The 23159-nt window shown below is 35.4% G+C and overlaps 2 protein-coding genes and 1 long non-coding RNA gene across 3 annotated transcripts; all 3 read right to left on the bottom strand.

Moving 5' to 3' along the window:
* Nucleotides 1–142: 142 nt before the first annotated feature.
* Nucleotides 143–7437, bottom strand: LOC140793556 (UDP-N-acetylglucosamine diphosphorylase 2-like). Its single transcript, XM_073145081.1, has 15 exons — nucleotides 7143–7437; nucleotides 6658–6712; nucleotides 6413–6564; nucleotides 6081–6120; nucleotides 5304–5393; nucleotides 5119–5228; nucleotides 4975–5049; nucleotides 4277–4316; nucleotides 4084–4166; nucleotides 3931–4008; nucleotides 3021–3164; nucleotides 2550–2617; nucleotides 992–1106; nucleotides 728–884; nucleotides 143–548 (listed from the first exon to the last, which is right to left on the bottom strand). The coding sequence occupies exons 1-15, from the start codon at nucleotides 7314–7316 to the stop codon at nucleotides 451–453; spliced, it is 1479 nt and encodes a 492-aa protein (XP_073001182.1). The 5' UTR covers nucleotides 7317–7437; the 3' UTR covers nucleotides 143–450.
* Nucleotides 7438–14238: 6801 nt separating this feature from the next.
* On the bottom strand, nucleotides 14239–17291 carry LOC140793199 (protein RGF1 INDUCIBLE TRANSCRIPTION FACTOR 1-like). Its single transcript, XM_073144551.1, has 4 exons — nucleotides 16846–17291; nucleotides 15312–15386; nucleotides 15060–15200; nucleotides 14239–14906 (listed from the first exon to the last, which is right to left on the bottom strand). The coding sequence occupies exons 1-4, from the start codon at nucleotides 17023–17025 to the stop codon at nucleotides 14592–14594; spliced, it is 711 nt and encodes a 236-aa protein (XP_073000652.1). The 5' UTR covers nucleotides 17026–17291; the 3' UTR covers nucleotides 14239–14591.
* A 1054-nt stretch (nucleotides 17292–18345) lies between these two features.
* Nucleotides 18346–20379, bottom strand: LOC140793197 (uncharacterized). The gene is made up of 3 exons (XR_012109923.1): nucleotides 20335–20379; nucleotides 19658–19722; nucleotides 18346–18714 (listed from the first exon to the last, which is right to left on the bottom strand). It is a non-coding gene; the product is annotated as an uncharacterized lncRNA (long non-coding RNA).
* Between the last annotated feature and the right edge of the window lie 2780 nt (nucleotides 20380–23159).

Raw genomic sequence — 23159 nt, 5'->3', positions numbered from 1 at the left:
TTCTTCAAGCAGTTGTTTGGGCATTCAAGCAGTTGTATCTAACAACCAATTACTGGACTAAAAACATAGCATCTAGCAATCAAGTCTTCACAAACATTCCTATGGAACTCCAAATTCCATCATGTATGCGTGAAACTATGGGTGGAAAGGAAACAAAGTTTTGAATTATGCATCTGATTGGCGTGTTTGTTACATACTGCACACTGAAGCTGAAAACTTGTCCCATATAAGTTAAATCCTCACTCTAACAAGCTCAAGCTGTAAGAAATACACGCATCCTGCCTCCCCAAAGTGGCAGGAGAAACCGAACTGCACCTGATGGATCTATTCAATGTGAACCACTTCTTATATTATCTTATAAGATAATATAGAACGATTTGGAGGATAATAACTCTTGCTCTTATCAAACTGTGAAGGCTGAATACTTTAGGTATTCCCCAAGTAATCCACCTAGAATGTAATCTCGCATGGCGCATGAAATGTTCTTGCACGGCATATGGCTTCTAGATTTTCTCCAGCATATGAGCAAAGCGGAGAAATTTCTACCCCTGCAAGTGAAATATTGATCAAACAGTGTAATCTTGTTTAATCTTGTTTAATCTCTTACAAAAACTGAGAAATGTGCATTAATATGCTTCTCTCAAAGTGAATAATTCATTATAGGATGATAACTTACTAAAACAATCTAAATAGTACAAATCTATAAGTTGTGGCAGCAAGAGAATACCTGTTAAATACAATGGCACTGAATGGGTTAAGAAGCCACCTGCAGCAACCACCCAACGACTGTGGAGGCGTAGAAGCATTAGTCGAGCACTATCAGGGGTGTCATAACTTGCCCCGTTAGCATTCTTAACTGGTGCAAATTCCTCCTCCCTCAAAACCTGGTTCAATATCAACTTACATGATTGATGACAAAATTCCAACTTCATACAACATGATTAAATGGGAAAGAGAGAATCATTTTGGGAACAGTTGAAAAAAATATAACCTCAAAAAGTGCTGTTGATGGAGCATAAGCAAAAGCATCAAATATGAACTGCTCAAGCTTTAAGCCCACAGTAATTCCATGGATTGAAGGAATCTTCTTTTCAGCTAGGTGGTAACTGGCAATGACACGCACCGTATATCAGTTTCATACTACAGAAAGAAGAACAATATGCTGCTGGAACAAATATTTGTCATTTGAATATTAGAATCAAGCCTAGAAAGAAAATTTGTCTAAATATTCATGAATGTTAAACGTGAATTCACACAGCAATCTGTTGGATTTCTTGAGATATGCGGAAGTAGAAAAGCTAGAATCAAAATGCAAGCACATCTCAAAGCTTGTTAATGACAATTATCAGTTCAAACATGTAACTCAATCTAGTTTGACTAAATCAGGTTTTCGGTTGCTCTATTTAGAGGATAATAGTTCGCCAACAACAGCATGACAAGTGACTAGCATTACAGTTAATAGATGAAGTCCCTTTGCTAAATCTGATCCCAGAAAATAGTTCACTCTCTAACATTGGACATCCTAGAGTCCACCAATCTAACCCCTATAAGATCACAAGCCATAGTACTCAACTTTTCAGTAGGAATCTTTGTAAAAAACCTAAAAATTGATTATAGTGCGATAGAGATGATTATGATGATCCTATCAGCGGCCCCATAACTTCTGAGGGTTCAAAAAAATTTCTCCAATTTAAGGGTCCTGTTCTAAACACAATTTCTTACTGTCATAGAAAATGTTTTGAACATGTTTAATTATTGGTAATTTTTCTCGTTTAATTTTCTTCTTGAATTTATGTTCATTGTTTACTTGATACAGTACTAGTATATTAAAACTGACCAGTTATTGCATCATTGTGTTTAATCATTTTTATTAGTAGTAAAACTTGCATTCATTACATATACTTGGTAAACTATATATTGTCCTGCATCAGTAGATAAGCTATCATAATTGATTATATTAGACGACTTAAACTTTCCCTGATCCTTATTATAGCATTGCTGAAATGCAAAAAAAGTAGTAGATTAGTCATTCATAAATATGAACCTACTCTTTTCATACTCGAAATTGGGTCAAGTTTTAGTCTTTCCTATTTCCACCTTGCAACATATGGAGAAGGTAATAATTGGCAATTTCATACATAAATCCATTATTGATCTTAACAAAATTTTAGAACTCAATGGCTCAGTCCCAACTAGATCTTATAATGTATACTAAACTAATTGACTTATGCTTATCAAGAAAAACCTAGGGAGCACGTCAGTGAATTAGAATTTCTCTAAACAATCAATCCATATAATGTAGATCTACAGTGCAGCAAGACCTACAAATAGAATGCATTCAAGTAAATGTTCCCTACACAAACACAAGATCACCAGATTCCCTGTACCCGAACAATCTCTTCTGAGTAGGCTAAGCATGCAAAATATTAGCATATGACATAAACACACTCCAAAAAAATCAATAATCTTGATACGGGTACTTGAAGGTGTCAGATGAAAAGGCTAATACTATAAGAGGTTTTCTATGGAAAAAATGAATAAAGACTAACATGCTATCCTTTTCAAGGCCATTTGCTACATGATTGAGAAAATCCACAGTGAACATATGTAAGCATACCTGCAAAAAGTGTTCAAAAGATAATAAGTAATGCTACACTGATGAGCAGGGAAAGAGCTAATAGTACAACTAAAAGCTATACAATATAATTTCTTTGGAAACATTAATTATAAAGAAAGCGAGTGGATCCAGTGAATCCCCAATTTTAATGATACAGTAAGATTCTGTCCTAGGAGATCAATTAAACTCCTTTGTGACACCATTTCATTTGGCCTCTCTCAGTTAAAGCATCATCTTCAAATACCTTCACCTAATAGATATTCTCATAGGGCAGCTCCTTAGATTTATGAATTTTTCCAAATTGACTGATATTGAAGCCTTATACATGCAATATTGCTTTGAGTAAACCAAAAAAGCAAAATGACAACCAAAACTTCAATAAAAGAATGGCATGGAAATTTACATTACTCCAGCAATAACGAAGGCGCCCAGTAGTTTGATTTATCTCAGAAGCCATCGATGTGTCCATTTCAGTATATTCAACCACAGCAAGAGGCCCACCTCTGCCTCGTTGGACAAACACTCCTACCTTCTCTTGTGGATATGCCTGGATAAGAAAGGCAAAGCTGGAACAGTAATTTTTTGGTAAATCAAATGGTAATGTATTCTACTTATGAAGAGGGAAAAAGGGAGAATTAAGGAAAAATAGATCAGCAGAACAGCATATTTGTGTGGATGTATGACATAGGCAGATGGATATACAAACAGCTGCACAAGAAACTATAGAATCATATTAAACCAGTTGCCTGGAATCATAAGCAAGCATATTATTAAGATCCAATACAACATATGAATGGATAATTGACACAACACAAACAAATGATTTTGATCCAACACTTGTAAAAGATATATCAACTTAATTAATCTTAAGCATTTAGCTTTGAATTGCCTTTCTTAGGTAGAAAGTGTCAAAGCTTTCTTACAAGAACTTCTACATGTCTCCAACAAAAGATTCTGCTATAACCAAAGAAAGTGCGCCCACTCATTTTTGAACAGCATAGCACTTCATCCTTTAGGAACTCACGAATTAAAATGACGGTGGACAATTCTAGACCATCAGATAAATCAATTTTCTCACTGTCACATATACATGTAAAATATAACCCATCATTTTTTTCACAAAATTGCTCATGATTGACAAAAATAATGTTGGTCATTTTCTCTACAAAGTAAATGACCAAGGAAAGATTGAGGCAATAAGTGATCTTCTGTAACAGAAAGCATATCAAACTCAAATTTCAATTATGTTATCCAATATGGAACATGCATATCAAGAAAACTTAAAAACAGAAGCATTTAAGTTCCTTTTGTACCTTCCGAACAACCTTTGCTGCCGTAGCTACACCTTTATCAATGAAGTATCCTAGGAATGCTGGATCTGCAACACGGACCTGCTCTCAGGAGGTTAATTAGTAAATGAAAGATGAAAAGTTTTCAGCAAGATTTTCAGTAACAGAAGTTCTTACTAGTGCATTATCAACTCCATAACAGTCTACAAATTTTACGCCCCTCATAGCCATATCTTCCAGCAATTTTGAAGATTTTAGAGCTGGTGGAGAATAAATCAGAATTAAATAAGAGAATTTATAAACTCTAAGTTATGAAGCAATATGGAATAAACATTTGTCTCCATCGCATTATACACCACTGAGTACTTACCAGCATATACTCCTCCATTTCCATCAGGAGCCTTTGCTACCTGCTTTCACAAAATAAAGCAATCATGATTTTTTTAGCTTAGCAAGAGTATCTAGCTTTGTTTTGTTTTAACATGCCAAGGCCAAGTCTCCACAGCTCATGAAAACAGCTGAGCCTCCTTGGTTGTTAGATGGCAACTCCAAATTGTGAGAGCTTTCTACAATTGGCTGTCAAACTTAACAGCAACTCTCCAAAAATGGTGTCAGGTTGACAACCAGAGGAAATCAGATAGTAGATGGATTTCGTGAAAGCTATAACGCCAGTTGGCAGGTAATCTTTATTATTGCAGATTAGCCTTGTGGAAAACAGGATAAATAAATTCATAACGTCTTCTAGACATATGAATAGTCTAGACAAGTGAGAAAGATGACAAATTTATGGTATAGAGGTCTTCTTGTCTCTAAGACACAACATGCCATCCATGATTGGAAAAAATAAAAACAAAAAATCATTGTAGATTTGCAGTGCATCAGGCTCCCATGAATGCAGAGGTTTGGGTAGTCAAGATGTGCACAGCCTTGACCCTATTATTAGATATGCTTTCATCACATTGAGTGACACCCTCATTGAACTACAATGCAAGGCTAGATGCACGAAAATATTGGATGATGAACAATCTTTGTAATAAAAGAAACACAAAAGAAGACGAAAACTCATACCTTGTATGGAGTCTCCATGATAAATCTGCCATCGCTAGAAACACAGGGAAGAGTGCCTTGCTGGAAGAAGGTTACCTATAGAGAAAAGTGTGAGATATAGAGAAAACTCTTACAAAATACAAATCTAAAGTTCTCTTGTTTTACTTGATCAACTTCCAAGCCAAAATACTTATGGCTTTCAAAGAATTTGCGTGTGGCATCATCGGTGAATGGGCTAGTCATTATGTACCAATGAATTGGCACCACAGAAGAGCCTGCAAGTGATATACATATGAATTTAACAGAAGAAACAAATCATAATATAAAATTTTTATGGTAATGAATCTTACTGTCAATGGACTGAGCTGCAAGTCTTTGGATGCACAAAATTCTCTCAGCTTGAATCTGGAAAAGTGACTTTCCAGATGGAAGTCCAATATCTAGAGCAAAACATAAAAAAACATGCACAATTACTGAGAAACATTTCAGTAATAAAATTATGGAATTTCTTAACAAGAATTCTGAAAAGCAGCACACTTCAAATTATTGACAGATTCAACATCTACTTGGGAAGAAAAGTTAGCATTTTCAACTTTTCTATTCTTAATTTAAGAAAACGTGTGATGTTAAAGGAAAACGGATAAGGCATTTTTAACATAACTTCGTGATCAACTCAATTTCCTATAAAAGTGTGCAAACCAGTGATTCATGATAACAAACAAAAATGCCACTCAACAGAATCAACAACAAGGGGTAATGTTGCTGCACTTTTACATCAGAAATTCGGGATTCACCAACCTCTGTATATACTACATACATTGTTGAGTATTAAATGGATCTTTCTCCTACTTCGCTCAGACAAAATTACAGAAAGGAAAAAAGAGGCAAAACTTGAACCAGAAAAGGAATATGCACTTCATTCATAGACACACAAAAATAAATAAATAAATAAATGTGCAATTTAAAAATGCCTTGACCATGGACACAATTTTATGAGTAAAATTAAGATGCGGGAGATGTGTGGATTGTTTCATGTGGATGGACCCCCGATGTCCTTGACCATGGACACAATATTATGAGTAAAATTAAGAAAGATGTATAATAGAAAATGATGCTGGTCTACTTACTGAAACATCCCTTTGGGTCTGAACTTCCAAGTCTAGTCCCCTGCACAAGCCCAAAATATAATGAACACGTAAGAACGCTGTAAGCATAATTTTGATAAGAGAACCATGTATCTAAATGCATAAAATTCAAACGAACACCTCCATGTTTCTAATTCTGATTGGTGATACATATTGGATCCACTATTAATTAACTGAAAAGAAAAAAGGTATTTGTCTGAAAGAAATTTTTTCAAGGACAATGAAGTACACGATGAAATCGGAATGTCAGAACATAGAGCCCCAACCAACTCTGAAGCAACTTAAGAGAAGTCTAATAATAACTAATAGATTACCTGACCGCCTGACAAAAGTACCACAGCTAGCTTTCCTTCTGAGATGGCCCTCAGTCCTCTCTTCCACCATCTCTCTCTTACTTCTGGAGTTCTTTCTTCCACGCTTGAGACACTAGACTCAGGCACAGGCTCAATTGCGGGCAAGTGAACTCCTATATTAACCAAAAATTAGGCAGACAGAAATAACTGCACTCATTATCCATATAGCAAACTTGGAGATATATGAGGAAACAAAACCAACTCACCTTGGGATCCAAGAGAACATCTAATAATTCGATCGACCCTAGGAAGATCCAGTTTCTGATATACAATGTGCAATTTAAAAAAATTAATCAATATTCAAAACTGTATATTTAAGAATATCCTAAATCATAAGTTAGCAACAAACAAGATATAGATTGCATTCTCGTATAACAAATGATAAGTGGTGATAGGGAAAGCGAGGAGAAGAAGATCTTAATGAAATCGGTAATAAATATGGATTCCGACTATTGCCTTCTTTCTGGATCTTGCATGCATGTCTATAGAAGAGAAATTGGTAATGAACCCACTTCTCATTGTAAACAATAAGGAATAACCGGACCACAATCAGATTAGAAAAGCAAAATCGATCAAATCCAGCAGAGAATTCACCAAACCCCCGTCTTTTCTATTCATAATTGAGATCCCGTGCGTCAACAGATCCACAAAGGAACAGAGACACGAGCGATTGGGAGAAACCGACGCCTACCTCTATATCCTTGACGAGGAGATCGCGCTCTTCCGATGAGAGCTCGTCCCAGAGAGCAAAGGCGTCTTCTTGCCCGTAATCTTTGAGCCTCTCGAGCAGCGCCTGCGGCGGCGGGGGCGGCGGCGTGCCGCCCCGTCTCGCCACCGCCTCAGATCCGACCACCATCTCCTTCATCTCTCTCTCTCTCTCTAGAAAGTAGGAACGATGGGAGAGACAAAGAGTATGAATTCGCACAGTAATGGAGTGTGAGCGAAGAGGCCCGAGAGAGAAGCCAAGCCTATATTTCTAATTTATTTCTCCCGGTGGTAAAAAAAAGAAAGAAAAAAAAAAGAGTTCGTTTGGTGCGTAGAAAACTTTTTGGGGGTTTTTTTTGTAAAAATAGCAAAGATCTGCAATTATATCTTGCCAGGTAGATGAGATAAGATGTGTGGGTCCACTAATGTCTAATTGGTAGTAGTTAAAAGGTCTTAAGGAGAAGATGTCTTTTCTAATTTTCTTTTTCTTTTTTATAATTCCAAGTAATTTTTCATCCAGAACTTAATTCTAAAGTTCATTACTTTATTTTTACACCCTTCTAAATTTTAAAACTTAAAAAAAAAATTGAAATTTGAGAGTAAATTGCAAAAATATAACTTGTAGTTTTTATTTTATTTCAGCAAGAAATAAATAATACTTGTATTAAATGCAACTAGGCATTAATTAGATTCTGGTTTCCATGCCTTACATTTTAAGACTTGTCAGTTGTCAGTGGTCTGATTTTAGAAATATTGGAAGGATTGGTAGGAATTAATTATTATTTTTGTTTCTTAAACATCACACTTTTGAGAAAAAGAACCCACACTTTTGGGCATCCTTGTAGGTGAAGGAATAAGAACTAAGAACTAAGATGTGGGTCCAGGGAGAGAGGTAGGGATGTACAAAGATTAACTACTAAGGATTGTTAATTTGATTTGGAGTCTTAATTAACAAGGGTTAGAGATAAGCTATTCGGTAGATATAAGTCATAGTCGAGTTGCGGATCAAATTAAATACGGACATATATAATAATTAGGTTATACGAGTTGACTCATTTATTTATTGTGCCTGAGTTATTAGTTATTTATTTTTTTCACCCCTAATGCTAATAATTAGGCATAATTATATTTTTGTTTTGCTTTTATGCATGATCATCTTACCCACCAAATAATTGAAGCCCGTGACCCAAAATCTATCTTCATGAGATGCATACCAAATAGTGCAGATTTGATGGTCGTTTGGTGGGTATCTAACTTAGATTCCTTCTTAGTTACTCTGACGTAGACGTTTCATCTGTTTCAAATGAGCACAACGGTGGAGACTAACCCCCCATGGATTAAACAATGTTTCTGTTCATCAAGTAATATAACGTGGGCAAATACTTCAATGCACCTTTAAAAATTATAACCTTAATCCAACGGCTATAATAGCTAGTTTTTATACCCGGTACCGGTTTCCCGGTACCGGTTCCAAAACTACATTACGTAAAAAAAAAGTATATTAATTAAGAACGTGTGCCTAACTTTCCAATTTTCTTGTTATACCCTTGAAGATCTTAACCATTAGATCTTCATCAAAGTGATTGATAAGTACGGAAGAAGCGCTCTACAAGTTTTTTTTCTTCCGTTAAGATTTCTCTCTTAAATATAATTATACCTTAATTATAGGAGATATTATTTAATATTAAATAATTTAAATTTGATTATTTGAAGATAAACTTCAATTTAAATATAATTCTCTATCTCTATCTATTAAAATTTAATTTAAATCAATCTTAAACTAATGGGAGATATATGTAAATAATAAAATATAATTAAAAAGATAAAATATAATTAAATTTTTATCAACTTAATTATAAAAGTCATCAATACCCTTATTTTGATATATATACATTACTCTCAGTTAATGATATATATATCTTTTACTTAATAAAATATTAAGATAATATAATTATTAAAAAATAATGTGCAAGATTATATATTTAAAAAAAATTACCTGCTGAACCGGTAATATCTTTCATTCCTATTATACCCTTAAAGATCTTAACCGTTAGATCTTCATCAAATTGATTGATAAAGAATTAGTTCGATTGCACGGAAGAAACCCTCGTATAATGTAGCATGATACTTGTAAAAATATTTGGTACTTTAACTTTGATGGCAAAAGGCTAGAATATGAGCTCATCTTGGGCCTTTTTATATGGTAAACTTGGGCCTTTGCCCTACAAAGTCAATATGGTCTAATTCTAATCACACCACTAGGTGAGATACTAGTCCAATAAAGAACCCAATGGCCTCTCAATTTTGGGCCTTATTTGGATCAAAGCTTTCCTAGTTTGGGCCAGGACAGTGTCTCATTAGGCCATCAGTGACACAATGCTAGGTCAGGATAAGATTAGACATATCCCAAGCCTCACAATGTTATTATTCTAAATTAATTCTAAGGATAGACTCAGCCAAAGTGCCTCTTTGAATAATTTATTGAGCTTAATTTCTGGTTAAGCAAAACAAAAAAATTAAAAAAAATCTACCCTAGTTATTCTAATTTCTTACTCTTAAAATTATTTATAAACTATAGAAAATTTTACAAATCATACCCTATATTTTATTTATTTAAAGATTAATACCCCGTCTTTAAGGCTTTTGTAACCTAACTCCTACTTTTTCCTTATAATTTTTATTTAACATCCTCTGTTAATTTAAACGGTACCAGCAAAACAAATATTCCGTTATACTATATAAAATAATTTATAAATATCTAAATTACTCATATCTTCTTGAGATGAGGGGCAGATATGAGTAAAAATAGTGGTAAGAGTATTTTAGTAATTTGATCGATATCGGTTAGTCAAAATAATGTCTGGGTATTAAATAAGAATTACAGAGAAAAAATGGATCGGATTACAAAATCATGTGTAAATTACAAAATAGATAACATGTAGGGTATAATTTATAAAAAACCCGATAAAATAGAGTGATGTAATAATAATTTTTGACATGGTATAAATTTGATGTAAGAGTAGATTAGAAAAATCCCTAGCCCAAAAACAAGCTATGTAATTAGACCTAAACATATAATCCATTGTATATGAGTGGAGCACTTGAAGAGAAAAAAAAAAAGGTGGTAGAAAAGGAGTAATATATGGAGAGAAAGAGAGAGATGTAATGGGAGACCAATGGTCAAAGTGATGTACAATGATAGAGGGGGGATCTGAGCAGAGCTGCCTCACTTTCTCCTGCAAGCAAGAGGAGCAGCAGCAGTGGGACCCAACCAAACCCCTGTCCTGTTGCTTTCACTACCATTATTAATCTTTTTATCTTTTTTTAATGTATATATTTCTCCCCCTCTGTAATTTCTCTTTCTTTCTCTCATCTTTCCACTTTCTTTCTTTTTGTATGTGGAAGGGGAGACACCATAATTTCTGATACCCAGATTAGTTGATACTCAGTAGTTCCTATTGGTGGTCAAAGAAATTTTTCTGGACAAAGGCAGTGAGTGAATGGTGGTGGGTCAAACAAGCCGCCAAGAGTAGATTGTGTAAGAGAGAGAAGAGAGATGAATCACCATGTGTAAGGCTGACAATAGTTGAAGGAAAGAGATGGATGAGACCATGAGGTCAGTAAATGGTGTAGATTCTGCAGGTCCAGTGGGAGGGAGAGATATATTACCACACATCAATCATTGGGAGCTAATTTGGAATAAATAAAAAAAGAAATATATTTCATCTCCTTCTTTTTCCAACTTTTTTTTTTTTTTTTAGTTAGCTAATTTTATACAAATAATCTATCATTGTAGCTCAGTAGTAGTTGAGTCATGAATTGAATTTCTTGTTTTATGAAATACATTAGAGTTGATATTCGGTGAGTTATTTTTGTCAGTTTGTGAATCAATGGATTGAAACTTTGATATTCTAAGAGTTAGACTCAAGTTGGTGGTCTTAAAATTTGCAATAAATTTGAACACTGAGTTGGGACCACTCATGCAGACCCTGGGCATTATCACACATTGGTTGATGAAAATGGACCACTCTGGGCTTCTTGAATGTGTGTTGTATTGGGAGTAGGTCACTGTCAAAGGAGTAGCTAAGAGCCATTTCTTTGATGTCCTTCCCATGGTGATCTTTATGTTATTTTCCTATGTGAAAGTAGTAGTAGTAGTAGTAGTAGTAGTAGTCCTACAGGATTAGGACACCCCACTGGAGATCCTTAGATATGCCACTCCTGATGTGGCAATTGCTCATGTCCTTCCTTTGCTGATCTCTATCTTTTTCTCTGTCACCAAATGGATAGATATGAAGCAGGCCAAGTGTTTGTTGTTATTACCAAAGAATAGGAGAGAGAGATATATGTGGCTACATCCTCATTTTATAAAATTAAGACAATAAAATCCAATCGAATCCCCAATGGACTATAGATTTGTATGTAAGACAAGCTCTTCTTAACAAATAGATCATAATAAGATAAAAATATTGTAGATATATAGCGTTTTAATAGGAAATATCATCCCTGCCGGGTTGATGAGCTTGTAGGATTCGATAGAAGACTTAATTATCCTACATACATCAATTTAATTTTAAGAACAGTATGAGTAGTTGGAGTGTTTAATAACTTATTTATCATATTAGAGTAAATTATATATTTTTTTCTCTCATTTAATAAAAAATAGTTGCCAACCTCTTTAGTGTGATAAGACTAACTAGATAAACTTTGAAGTGACACATTTGAAACCCTAGAGATAAGATAGAACTTTCTCTGTCAGTGAATTAAAGATTTCTCCCAACGGCTTCAATCAAACCCTAGAGTTAAGATCATAAACCCCAAGAAAAAAAAAAAGAAAAAAAGTTTGGCAGAAAGAAACTATCCAATTTCATACTATGATATGATTTTTGATTATAAAATGGAGTTATGTGAGATTGTTTGTGGACTTGGATACATGTCCAGTGGAGCCCAGTGCTTGGTAAACTGTGAGACATGATGATGATGATGGCATGAGGGATGAGGAGCCATGTGATGGATGGTATGTGACAAGACTTGACATCCCCTCTAACAGTCCAAAAGTGATGCAGATTTGATCATGTCAAGCTACCTACCTATTGGGCTATCACTTGTAAAGGAGCCCATGACATGAGAACAGCACATCCCATGCAAAGCCCATATCATATGCCAACAATATGCTTGATGGAGACAAGGCCTAGCATTCTCTCTCTATCTGTACAAATATATATATATATATACATATATTGTATATATATATATATTAGTAGTTATGACTCAATTATTAAGTCATATGTTTTTGTTTACTTTTAACTTTTGGATATGTTGTTTGTTTTGGTTGCTACCTCACCATCATGATCATGCTGCTGTCTCTGGATATATATATATATATATATGCACATATAAATAATGCTAAGTGAGAATTAGTTGTTTTGCTTGATTTTTTAGTTTTTTTTTTTTAAAAAGAAATAGTATACTTTATTGTCATCTGATCGATTTTAGATATTTATGAATTGTTTATGATTAATCGACAGGTTTATCATGCATTTAGAGGTTGATGGTCAAAGGTTAGATGTTTAATGAGATGTTAAAGCGAGCCCCTCCACCCCCACTGAGTAAGGATAAGAGTTAATTAAAGTGGTTTGAGAGTTGAAGAGAAGGTGATATAATAAGAAGAAGGAGAAGGAATACATAATAGTGAAGTTGTCGTGTGTATGGAGAACCAAAGGTGTGTTTGGCTCACAAATCCTTTCTTTTGGCTTTGCACTCACCGACAGGGGTGCAGTTTCAAATGCTATGTTGGTCTTTGGAATTCCCAAACTTTGTGTTTCTTGTCTTCTCCCCATCTCAACCTGTGCCCCCAAAAAAACAAAAAATTAAAACAAAAATAAACTGTCCATTATTTATTTTAAACACCTTCTCTCTCTCTTTCTATGTATATATATATATATATATATATATATATATATATATATATATATATATATATATATATATATCTTCCTCTTCCTCCTCTTCCTCCTCTTCCTTTTGTTGAAAAGGAATCAACTCAATTGGCTCACTTCTCCAGTAAATTTATTGCCCTCTCTCTCTCTCTCTCTCTCTCTCTCTCTCTCTCTCTCTCTCTCTCTCTGTCTGCAGTGCTATGTATGTGTAGCAATAGGTTCTCACGTGGAGGGAAGCAGTGAAAATAGTTCTTTTTATTTGAAGGGAAGGAAAAGATTTGAGCATTTAATTGGATGGCAATTTGGAACAGTAGAGGGGTGGGATATATGCTTGAATGAGACAATCATTTGTGTTAATATTATTTAAATATTGAAAGAGGGGGGGGGTAGGTGATACTGTAAACTTGATAATGGTCCAGGGGACATTAAACTTGACTGTAATTTCCTTCTCATTAATGCATGAGAGTGGTAGATATTAATGAACAGTTGTTGTTCCTATATCTTTCTTAGGTCAAATTAAGCAGCGCAGCTTCATAGACACTCTCGTTTAATTAATAATTTTGCAGTGTAAGTGTAACCAAGTCACTGTGCATTCATTCATCATTTTGACTCCTTTATTAAAGTTTGCTATTTATTAATCATCTGACACTAACCAATTAGGACACCAAATGGCAAACTCAAGTAGAAGCAGCAGCCAGCAGAGGTGGGAAGCATTGGTTGTAGTGTCAAAAGCTTCCACAATAACTAACAATTCATATCAAAATCAAACACATGAACCATCATTCTAGTATTAATCTGTTCTAAATTAGAACCACTATGATGACTATGTCAATGGTAATGAGAGAGAGAGAGAGAGAGAGAGAGAAAGAAAAAAGCTGCCAATGGCTATATATATATATATATGGCTGCATCCATCCAGGTGATATTGGACAGCAGCATCTTTCTGTGTGTGCAGAAGAACCACTGTGGAGCTCAGAACTCACAGGACTCCATCCCTATAACAAGTTTAACATTTTAAAAAACCTCAATGCTTACAATAATTTCCTTCTCTCATCATTTGTTTATATGGTTCAAGATGGATTGGAAGTAGTGTTGGTCAAAAGACTTTAAGAAAAATATAAGAGATCCAAGTGCAAATCAACCTTATATAAACATACCAATATATATATATATATATATATATGAAATATATATATAGATGTAGATGTGGAAGTATGCATTTCCATTACATCAATCCAAAATTGGTAGCTACTGTGGGCCTAAAATATGGTGCACTGTGGCTACCTAGTCAGCAATGGAAAATGCACTCACACCTCCCTCTCCAAGGCATCAGCAAAATAATGCCCATAATGACCCCACATGGACAGGGGCATTTAGGGCAGGACTTTTACAGTAGTAAACTATAAGCAACACACACACACTAACAGAGCATCAAATAAAAATTGAAGAAGGAAGGGCTTCTTCTCTTGGTGCTACCATACCATTGAAACAACAATTCAAGAGAGGGGAGATCTATGAGGAGCACCCTTCCTCCTGTTGCTCAAGGAGAGGACTATCTGAGGGAAGAAGCCACTGCTCTTCTTCCTCTCCCCCCTGCGCGAATTGCCCCTCGAGCCGTTGCTCGAGCCTGAGCAGCCATTGTAGTGTAATGGGTCTTCGAGGATTGAATTCGGTGTGATCTGGCCATCATCCTCGAGAAGATCAGAGCTATCCATTCTGAGGTTCTCGAAATGGGAGAAGGAGAAATCGGTCTCGTCGAATCTGAACAAGATGCTCGATAGATCCTCGCCTTGTAACATCACATGATCCACCTACAAATTTGTGAAAGTTGGTAACATCCTTAATTGCACTAGTCATGATACAAAACTTTGTAAGCACCACATGAAAGGAGTATTTATATGAATGCAGCTAAAAATATGTGCAGATTCAAACAGAATTCAAAGTAGCATCCAATTAATAGTTACCTTGCAGGAGAGGGAGCAGAAGTGGAAGGGCTCTTGGAGGATTCTGTCACAGGTCAAGCATATGTTACCAGAGCCCTTGAAAGGCCTGGATTGAGGTCTTGGCTTAAGAAATATCACTTTGGCACTATTTATAGTGTAAGGCTGCTCAAATTCAAAGCAAACTTTTACCACATAACTAAGGGAAAAAAAAGAAAAGAAAAGAACAACTCTGATCATGAACTTGAAAAATGTTTAAAGGATGAACATTATTACCTGCACATAAGAGCAGTCAATAAGCTTCTCGAGATCATCCAATCGAACGACATCATTGTACACGTATCGTCTCACCTAAATTAATTAATTAGAAAAGTCAATATTATAGCTAATTCACATCATCACCTCTGAGCAGCACTATTATCTAGATTTTTTTCATTTGATTAGGTCTACTACACATACATTGATTTTGCTTCTAAATCATAGCAGGAGAACTAACAAGATCACAATTAAGTTGATAATTACAATAATATACCCTTGGATATTTTCAGATGATTAGGTTATAATTCAGTTCCTTAATATGTGAGTCATTGCAACATTATTACAATCCACTGACCAAGTGATCATACTAGGACAGGCAAAGAGAAAGGACAGGTTGGAAAGACATGTATGCCCTTCTTACAGGGGGTTTACTCCAGGAAAGTTCACATAATTTGGAGGGCAGAAAGGTAATATGATAGTAAGTGTGTGTGTCTCTGGGAGGGGGGGTGGGGTGGAGAAGCTTTGAAGCTTTAGTTACTTGGCCTTTAGTTGATTGAAGAATCATACCATTTGGTTTTGGTGAAGAGAAGAGAGTAGTTAATTCAAACTAGTCAAAAATTGCTCAGTAAAACCTAATTTTACTGTCAACTTATGGTAAAGTTTGAAGTTAAGAAAGGTAAAGGTAGAAGTAGAACAGAAAGGATTGAGATGAAAACTTTTTTGCTGTGGTAAAGTTTATCAAAAAGCTATGAAGAGGATGCTACCAAAGGCAAGAACAAAAGGAAGACAGAGGGGGTAAGAAAAAGTTTCTATAGATAGCAAAACAGGTTGGATAATTCCCCATCAAAAAATATGGACAATTGGTAAAGTAAAAGAGGGGGGGAAGAAGTATGTCAAAGTGTATGAGAATAAAAAAAAGTACTCTAATAATTCGAGCTAAAATTGAAAATGACATTAAGAATTCTATCACTATTCTGAAGGAAAAAAGAAAAACTTAAGAAAGTAAAAGGGAATTCTTTCACAAAAATTCACTTTCTAAACTACAACATGAGCTCTCCCCAGAGGATGCTTTTACTATCACCAAGATCAGAGGCAGGCCAATTTGGACCAACCTTTTTCTAAAGTTGCACTTTCCTCATGTCCTTTGCTAGACAGAAAAGTGTATGGCTTTGAGATATATTTATGTATATGTGTGTCTCAAATAAAGTGGGCTATGCTTAACCTTTTTCTCTTCTTCCTTTTTTCCCTTCATTTTTTTGATAAATACCTATGCCAACAGTCACTGTTTACTGCAACAGCTACTTTCTAGCTTCAAACAAACAAAGACCAGTAGTAATTCTGCCATTTCCTCTCAGAAGGAGGAAAAAAAAACCCAATAAGAAACTCAAATTGTATTAATTTCCTAAAGAGATAAAAAAAAAAGAATAGAAGATTTCATTGCAGGCAATTAAATTTAACACCAACAGCCGCAGCAGTCACTGTTTGAAAACAAAGGTAAAGATTTGAGCAAGACCCAGATGAGATCATAGAAAAGAAGGGAAGAGGAGAGCACCTGAAGGAGTGGATGGGAGTGGTGGGAGGGAGCACAGTGAGGGCAAATGCTGGTGCAGCAGTCGAGGCAAAATATGTTCTTCTCGTTCTTCTTCCTGCTCTCATGGGTCCCACACCCCACAAAGAAGCTCCCCTCCACCAGCCCACCTAGCCATCCAGGCATCCCCCCTTCCCTACCCATCTCTCCTCCCTCAATGCTCTCCCCTCTTTCTAGTGCCAACTCTCTCTCTAAGTCTCCATGTGAGTATGAGTTTTTGTAGTTTAGGGAGCAGTGTACTATAATGGATATAATAAGTAGAGGTCCAAGAGGAGGAAGGGAGGGAGAGAGGGAGATGGTTGTTTTTGAGATTGGAAGAGGGAGAGTAGGGAGAGTAACGAACCTCCTGGGGCTATTTATAGACAGAGGAGAAGGGTGGCAGTGGCAGCCTGGGGACCTTTGGAGAGAGAGAGGGGGGGGAGAGAGAGACTAGAGAGAGAGAGGGAGAGAGGATATATTTATTGGTGAGGCTTCTTGGTTAGAAATTATCAATCATTTTAATTTTTCCTTCTTGGTTGGAAATTATCAATCATTTTAATTTTTTGAAAGAGAGAGACAGATGAAATATATATCAGTGAGGCCTTCTTGGGTGGTAAATTGCAATTAGAAAATTTCAATCAATTAATTTCTTCTTCTTTTTTTTTTAATTCTTTTGGCAGTGGTGGGCAGGATTTGGTGGTGGTGAAGAGTGGGAGGACAGACCCACTACTATTTTTCTTGTACTCTTTGTCTCTTTCTATGCTGCTCTGCCAGAGTTTTTAAGGGAAATGGGAAAAGGGAGAAAAGAATCACTAATACATGCTTGCTTTTCTATCAAATTCTTCTTTATCCCCCTCTCTCTCCCTCTGTGTATTATAACTTCTTCTTCTTCTTTTAATTTTTTTTTTTCTTTTTAACCTTTTTGGACTGTAGTGGACTTTGGAAGATATGGCATGGTGAAGTTGTTAATTGCAAAACATGTCATCCGGCAAGGTGGTGCTTTTTCCTGTGGAATTTGTGTAGCTTTTCTCAAGCCTTATAAAGGCCTCATCCAATAACTATCTTATCTATTTATATTTTTGACACTCTTCAAGAAAGGAAGTAGACAAATACGCTCCTTCCATTATTTAATTGTATCACTAAGTCTCACCTAGTCAAAAAATTTATTAAAAATTATCTAACTAATTAGATGGATATAAGTGAATTTTGAAAAAAAAAAAATAATAATTAGAGAATAGATTTAGAGTTTGATAGTTGAACAAGGAAATCAAAATTTTGTCCTATCTAATAGAAAAGATAAAAGAATATAAAAGAACAAATGGAAAAATATATATATTTTTTTGGGTCTATCTATTAAGTTATTCAGATTTTATTTTGTGGAACTAGGATGTTTAGTGGTACATTTAAATAGTTTACGACTACTAATACATAGTTGAGGGGGTCGGGATGTCATTAACCCTTAAGAAAAAGATAAACCCAAAATCATGTTTCTCATATGTTAGATCTTGTTGACTAGGGCACAGGATGGCCTACAAATTTACAGATCCACTAATGATTAGCCCCTGGATGTTGGATCTTTCCAAATTGTGTAATGCTTCCATGTTACCTTTGCTGCCATAATTGAATACCCTTAGCAAAGATAGGGCTCATAATTATGCAATAAGCTTGGTCTTTTTAAGAAAATAAAGGGAGAAGGACAAAGGAAAGGCCTATTATGATCAAGAAGAAGAGTAAAGGGTACAACATGTGGGAGGGAAAGCCCTTTGAAGATGACCAATTGGAGCAAAGGGCCTTTTGACTCCTATAAGGTGTTTTGTCTTGATGCTTCCCTTTGGTTTGCATGAGAGAAGGCCCCTGAGGATATGTTGCAATGAAGAGACAGGATATAAGTGGATGCAGGTAAAATGCAGAGCCAGCAATGCAATGGAGTAAAGACTTCCACTATTTGGAAAAATGCATCTCTATAACAAATAACTTTACCTAATGTACCATTCTTAGTTTAGTAGTAGTTTCTTTCAAACAAAAAATTATAGACAAGGTAACATTTGTGAACATCTCTACCCAAGGATACCATTCTTAGCTTTGTTAGTTCTAGGACTCTGCAATCTTTTCCTATTTAACCTCAGGTTACCCAATAATCAAATCCTTGTGATCAAAGAAACCTCAAGCTGTAAACAAGGAAAACAAGCATAGTGATTGATAACTAACACTCCCTACACTTTTTCTGAAGCATAGAGCCCAACAAATAACAAGTCCAGCCAAGTATATGCAAAGCCCAGAATTACAGAGCCCAATCCTCAGAAAAAGGCCAGCTTGATAGCTTTAATTTAACATCTAATACACCTTCTTACATCCATTATCTAGCTATTATTCACTTCTCCATCCTCACAACTATATAAGTTGCAAATCATGCAACACATACCGAGACAACAAATTCATAAGTTATCTGCTAAAAATATCATGTACTAACTATACTTCAAACACATGCCAAAGCCTAGAGAAGCCATATATGTAACATTGATATACCATTCACATCCATTAATGGGCTTTACCATGGCAAGTCAAAAGTTCCCAACAAGATGTCACTTAACTTTCAGCCTTCTTGGTTGCTGGTTGAGTTCAAAGTTTTAAGACTAATTTTGGATCAAACTAAGAAACCCAACATTATTTATAATGTTCATGTGCAAGACTCTAGCCACAATGGAAAATGAAGCAAGAAGCTATTATATATCATATCGATGTAAAATATACTAGCAGCGGAAATCATGCATGGAATATGAATAAAATAGGTACCAACATTTTTCCCTTGAAACGATAAAGGCTGGACATGCCATCACTTTCCTCACTTTAAGTCAAAGACATCTGAAAATGATATGAAATAGTACAAAACCAAGTAAAATCTCATGATGTCAAGACGGGAAGGTTCAGTCACTTGTTTGGGGATCAAATCATCTGAGAAAAGAGTACTGTTTGATGAACATCTAAAACTAGTCTAGGAGTAGATAAAGAGATTCAATATAAGTACTAGAGTGATACTTGCTCTTCATGTCAAATAGAAACTATTTAAAATAACAAAACATGCAGACTTTAAGCATGAAGCAAGAGCCTTTGGGCATTGGCAAAGGAAAAAAGAAGAAGAAGAGAGGAATCTGGTTGGTTTGGTTACCTTAATCAATTCCAATTGATCCATTAATATAGGCTAGACAAAACGGCAAACTCTCCACTTGAACGCTGGGCTTACCTTATGCCTATCCAAGTACCACCTCTAGTCCACACAGTAAATATTTATGTCCATAATCAGCTATCTAACAATCCAAAGTATCAAGAGGGTAGCTTAAATCTACTGCCTCTTCCAAAACCAAATTATTTCCTTTATTTTATATTTTCCCAAACTCCTAGAACATATGCAAAGTCCTTTATTCTCATTATAGAAAAGTGTGGGAGGAGGAAGAAGAGAGCAACAGAAGATATTACATGAGGCCCAGCATAGCAGATGTAAGAGGCCGAGGCCGAGGCCGGGGCCGGGACCGGGACCGGGACCGGAATGGGATGCTCGGCTCCAAATAGGAGAGAGAGAGAGAGAGAGAGAGAGAGAGAGAGACGAAAAGAAAAGGGAATTGGAATGGTAGTAGTCAAAAAGACAAAAAAAAGCATGTAGTGATTGTCCTTTCTCGTTTTTGGGCCCTCTTTTTCACATCAAAAGACCATCATCAATCACCCTTCTTAACTCAAACTTTCGACTCGACCCGCAGCGACTCCTGTTTGGACCCAAAATACAAATAAATAGAAACCCCATTTGGTGCAAAGCTGGGGGATTGGGATTGGGATTGCATGTGAAATTCCACGTGACGCAAAGCTGGTGGGAGAGGGAGGATGATCCGAACCATTTTAGGGGATGTGACGCGTGGAGCACTCTCCACCGTCTAGTCAGACTCAACCTACCTGCAAACCCCGTACACAGCGGATATGATAGTGACATTGTTGCCATGTGGGATGCTGCTGCTAATACTATGATTGCTCATCCAATGGGTAATGGATTTCGATTCGCCTTTTAATACCTTTACTATCTATCTCATAACCCTAAATCTAGCCTCATTAACACCACCATTACCTTATTCTATATGTACACAATTAATTAATTAATTAATTAATTAATTAATGCAAGGTATCATCTAATTTAAAATAGCTATAATCACTTTTTTTTTTTTAAAACTCAATGTAAATGTATCATATGTTATTAGACCTTGTGTAATGTAATGCATTATAAAATAAATAAAAATTATTTATCAAAAAGAGTGAAACTAGAACCTGAAGAACTAACACCACATTGGTTAGACTTTACAGTTCCTTACTTGCAATAATAGATTGTCATATAAAGATGTATATAAATAATACAATCAAGTGACATAACAAACAATATAAATTAAATATTACTTCATCGTAGACAGGATTAGTATCACACAATCCTTTAAATTATTTATTATAGTGTCTAATACACTTTAAAACTTAAATACAAGACTAGATGTGTTTAAAAATCGCTTACTAAATAAATAATTAATTTAATATTTTAAAATATTTTAAATATATAAATTACTAACTCAATTAGTAATTTATATTTTCAAGTTGCTAAACAGAAAAATAATTCATATAAAAAATTCCAAACATAATTAATCTTATATTTAAATTTTAAAATAAATTAGATGTGTAAAACAAATTATGGAGAGACTTAAAATAGTCAAAAAAAAAAAAAAAAAAAAAAAAAACGTCCGCGAGAGAGAAACCAAAGAGCAAAACTAACATATCTGAGGATTCCACAAGATACCCCCAATCATAGAGAGCGGGTATCTTTTGCTAGCTTATCTATTTCCCCTGTCATACGGACATCCCATTACTAGTGTAAAGGACTTCACTTTCAACGGAAAGGTACATGTTTGGGTGACCAGACAATGTACCAAGAGCATCATGGTTACAGCTATAACGGCTGCTAAGTGCTCTGTTCTCTTCTATAGCTTTTGAATACAGCCCAAGTGACCTCCGGAAGGGTGGGGGCCCTGGGGGCCACTCATGAGATCTCAAAGGGGGGATCACATGTTGCTCTTCCATCCACATTTGTTTTGATTTGAGGGCATCTCATCCAAGTTCAGACCCCCACCACCCTCCTCCTCCCCTCCCCCCCCTCCTTTGAAGTGGCATTTATCTTTTCTTTTCCAATAGCTATAAGGAGTACTTCTAAGAGGTGATGCCTCTTATATGGGAGACATGAATTGAGTTGCTAAAGGTTGGGAGACAGGTTCCACTACAATGGTCACTTGTCTTTAAAGTGAAAGCAGTGAATGAGATAATGTAGCATATTACAGTACAGGAAGAAAGTCCCACTAAGAGAAGCACAGCATCTGGACGTAGGTCAGGTGAAAACTCTGCATTTACTATAATGACTAAGCTGAAAAATCATATAAAAAGGATTATAATATTCAACATTCAAGTGCAGAACTTAGATTGAAGGGGGAAAAAAAATAAAAGAAAAGAGTGAATTGTGCATAGCCTTACCTCAAGTATAGGAGAGCGATATTATTAGGACTCAAAACCTGCAGCAGTTAAGAATTAAAATTTATGGATACTTTGGACATTATAAAGTTAATTAACTTTTAGCTCCACTCAAAAACATCAAATAGGGGGCATCCTATCAGTAGAAATAATATATTTATTAGAGAAAGAATATATCAACATAAAACAGGAAATGAATAATGGTGGACGTAGAAACTTTACAATGATCATGTTTGGTTGCAGACTTCAAAGGATGCTACTTTTATTTTCAATTACATTTCCCCATTCTAACAGATTTTATTTTTAGATGCAACAGAATACTGACAGCCACAAAAAGACGAAGCAGTTGTCTGAAACTTATTATTTTTCTACTCTTGTAACATTCATCAAATTTTATTGTACACAAAAGAAAGCAAACTGAGTTCTTCTAAGCGTTTCCAAAGTTATTATCAGATCAGATAGAAATCTAGTTATTTAGATCAATGTTTTTATAAGTTATAAAACCAGGTTACAGTCTTCACTCTGTAAGTAGACTGAACCAGGCAGTTTCTATAGTTGAACTCTACAGTTTTGTAAATCTACACTGCCTTTTTCCTAATTGCAGCATTTCAGGTGATCCAACTAAAAGAGGCAGCTTAGATCATCAGTTCACCATGAAGCCATTCTTCAAGGTGTAATTATGGGCCTTGATTGAGCCTAGCTATGATGAAACTTGGCTTGAAATTAGTTCAAGCTTACTTCTCTAAGAGTACAAA

The sequence above is a fragment of the Typha latifolia genome, chromosome 8 (assembly GCF_019914945.1).
Source record: "Typha latifolia isolate L0001 chromosome 8, TyphaL0001v2, whole genome shotgun sequence".
Classification (NCBI taxonomy): domain Eukaryota; kingdom Viridiplantae; phylum Streptophyta; class Magnoliopsida; order Poales; family Typhaceae; genus Typha; species Typha latifolia.
Note: the sequence above shows the minus strand (reverse complement) of the source record. Positions and strands in the feature narration are given on the sequence as shown.